This window comes from Cariama cristata, unplaced genomic scaffold (assembly GCF_000690535.1).
Source record: "Cariama cristata isolate BGI_N322 unplaced genomic scaffold, ASM69053v1 scaffold27531, whole genome shotgun sequence".
NCBI classification, from domain to species: Eukaryota; Metazoa; Chordata; class Aves; order Cariamiformes; family Cariamidae; genus Cariama; species Cariama cristata.
Window position 1 is genome coordinate 2,271 of NW_009599091.1, and position 614 is coordinate 2,884.

At 60.1% G+C, this 614-nt stretch overlaps 1 protein-coding gene across 1 annotated transcript in view; it reads left to right on the forward strand.

Moving 5' to 3' along the window:
• The window catches only part of LOC104168845 (1-phosphatidylinositol 4,5-bisphosphate phosphodiesterase gamma-1-like), a gene marked incomplete at its 5' end in the record, with an annotated part of 9,127 nt that overhangs the window by 1,884 nt on the left and 6,629 nt on the right, over positions 1-614 (forward strand). Inside the window, 2 exons of the mRNA XM_009709570.1 lie at positions 1-89; positions 192-379. The exon at positions 1-89 is cut by the window's left edge and continues 17 nt beyond it. Coding sequence (XP_009707872.1) covers positions 1-89; positions 192-379 — 277 coding nt within the window. The remainder of the gene's footprint in view (positions 90-191; positions 380-614) is intronic.

The window sequence follows — 614 nt, forward strand, 5'->3', positions numbered from 1 at the left end:
GTGTCATGACAAACAACATGATCGACTACGCGGAGGGGACATCCCGCTACCAGTTTAATGAGGATGAAGAGGAGGTGGAGCAGAAGGAGGTGCGTGAGGGGCAGGATGTGTCCATGGGGCAAGGACATTTAGGGAGGACTCCATGGGGAGGGCGAGAAGGTGGCAATGCACATTTTGGGGTGAACTTGCAGGAATTCAACAACAACGAGCTGCACTTCACGGAGAAGTGGTTCCACGGGAAGCTGGGAGGTGGCCGTGACGGGCGACAGATCGCCGAGAAGCTGCTGCACGAGTATTGCACCGAGACGGGTGGCAAGGATGGCACCTTCCTGGTGCGCGAGAGCGAGACCTTCGTGGGCGACTACACCCTCTCCTTCTGGTAGGAGCCCCAGGGGGGAGGCAAGATCCCACCCTCCCAAAGCTGGTCTGGGCATCCCAGCGGGAGCTGGCCCTCCAGCTGATCCCCGGGTTGGTGGATGGAATGGTTTTTTTGGGAGGAAACGCCACCTTTTTGTGCAGCACACAGACCCTCAAGCGCGGGACGGTGGGGACATGGACCTGAATTGACTCACCCCTGCCTTTCCCCCACCACCGCGGCAGGAGGTCCAGCCGGG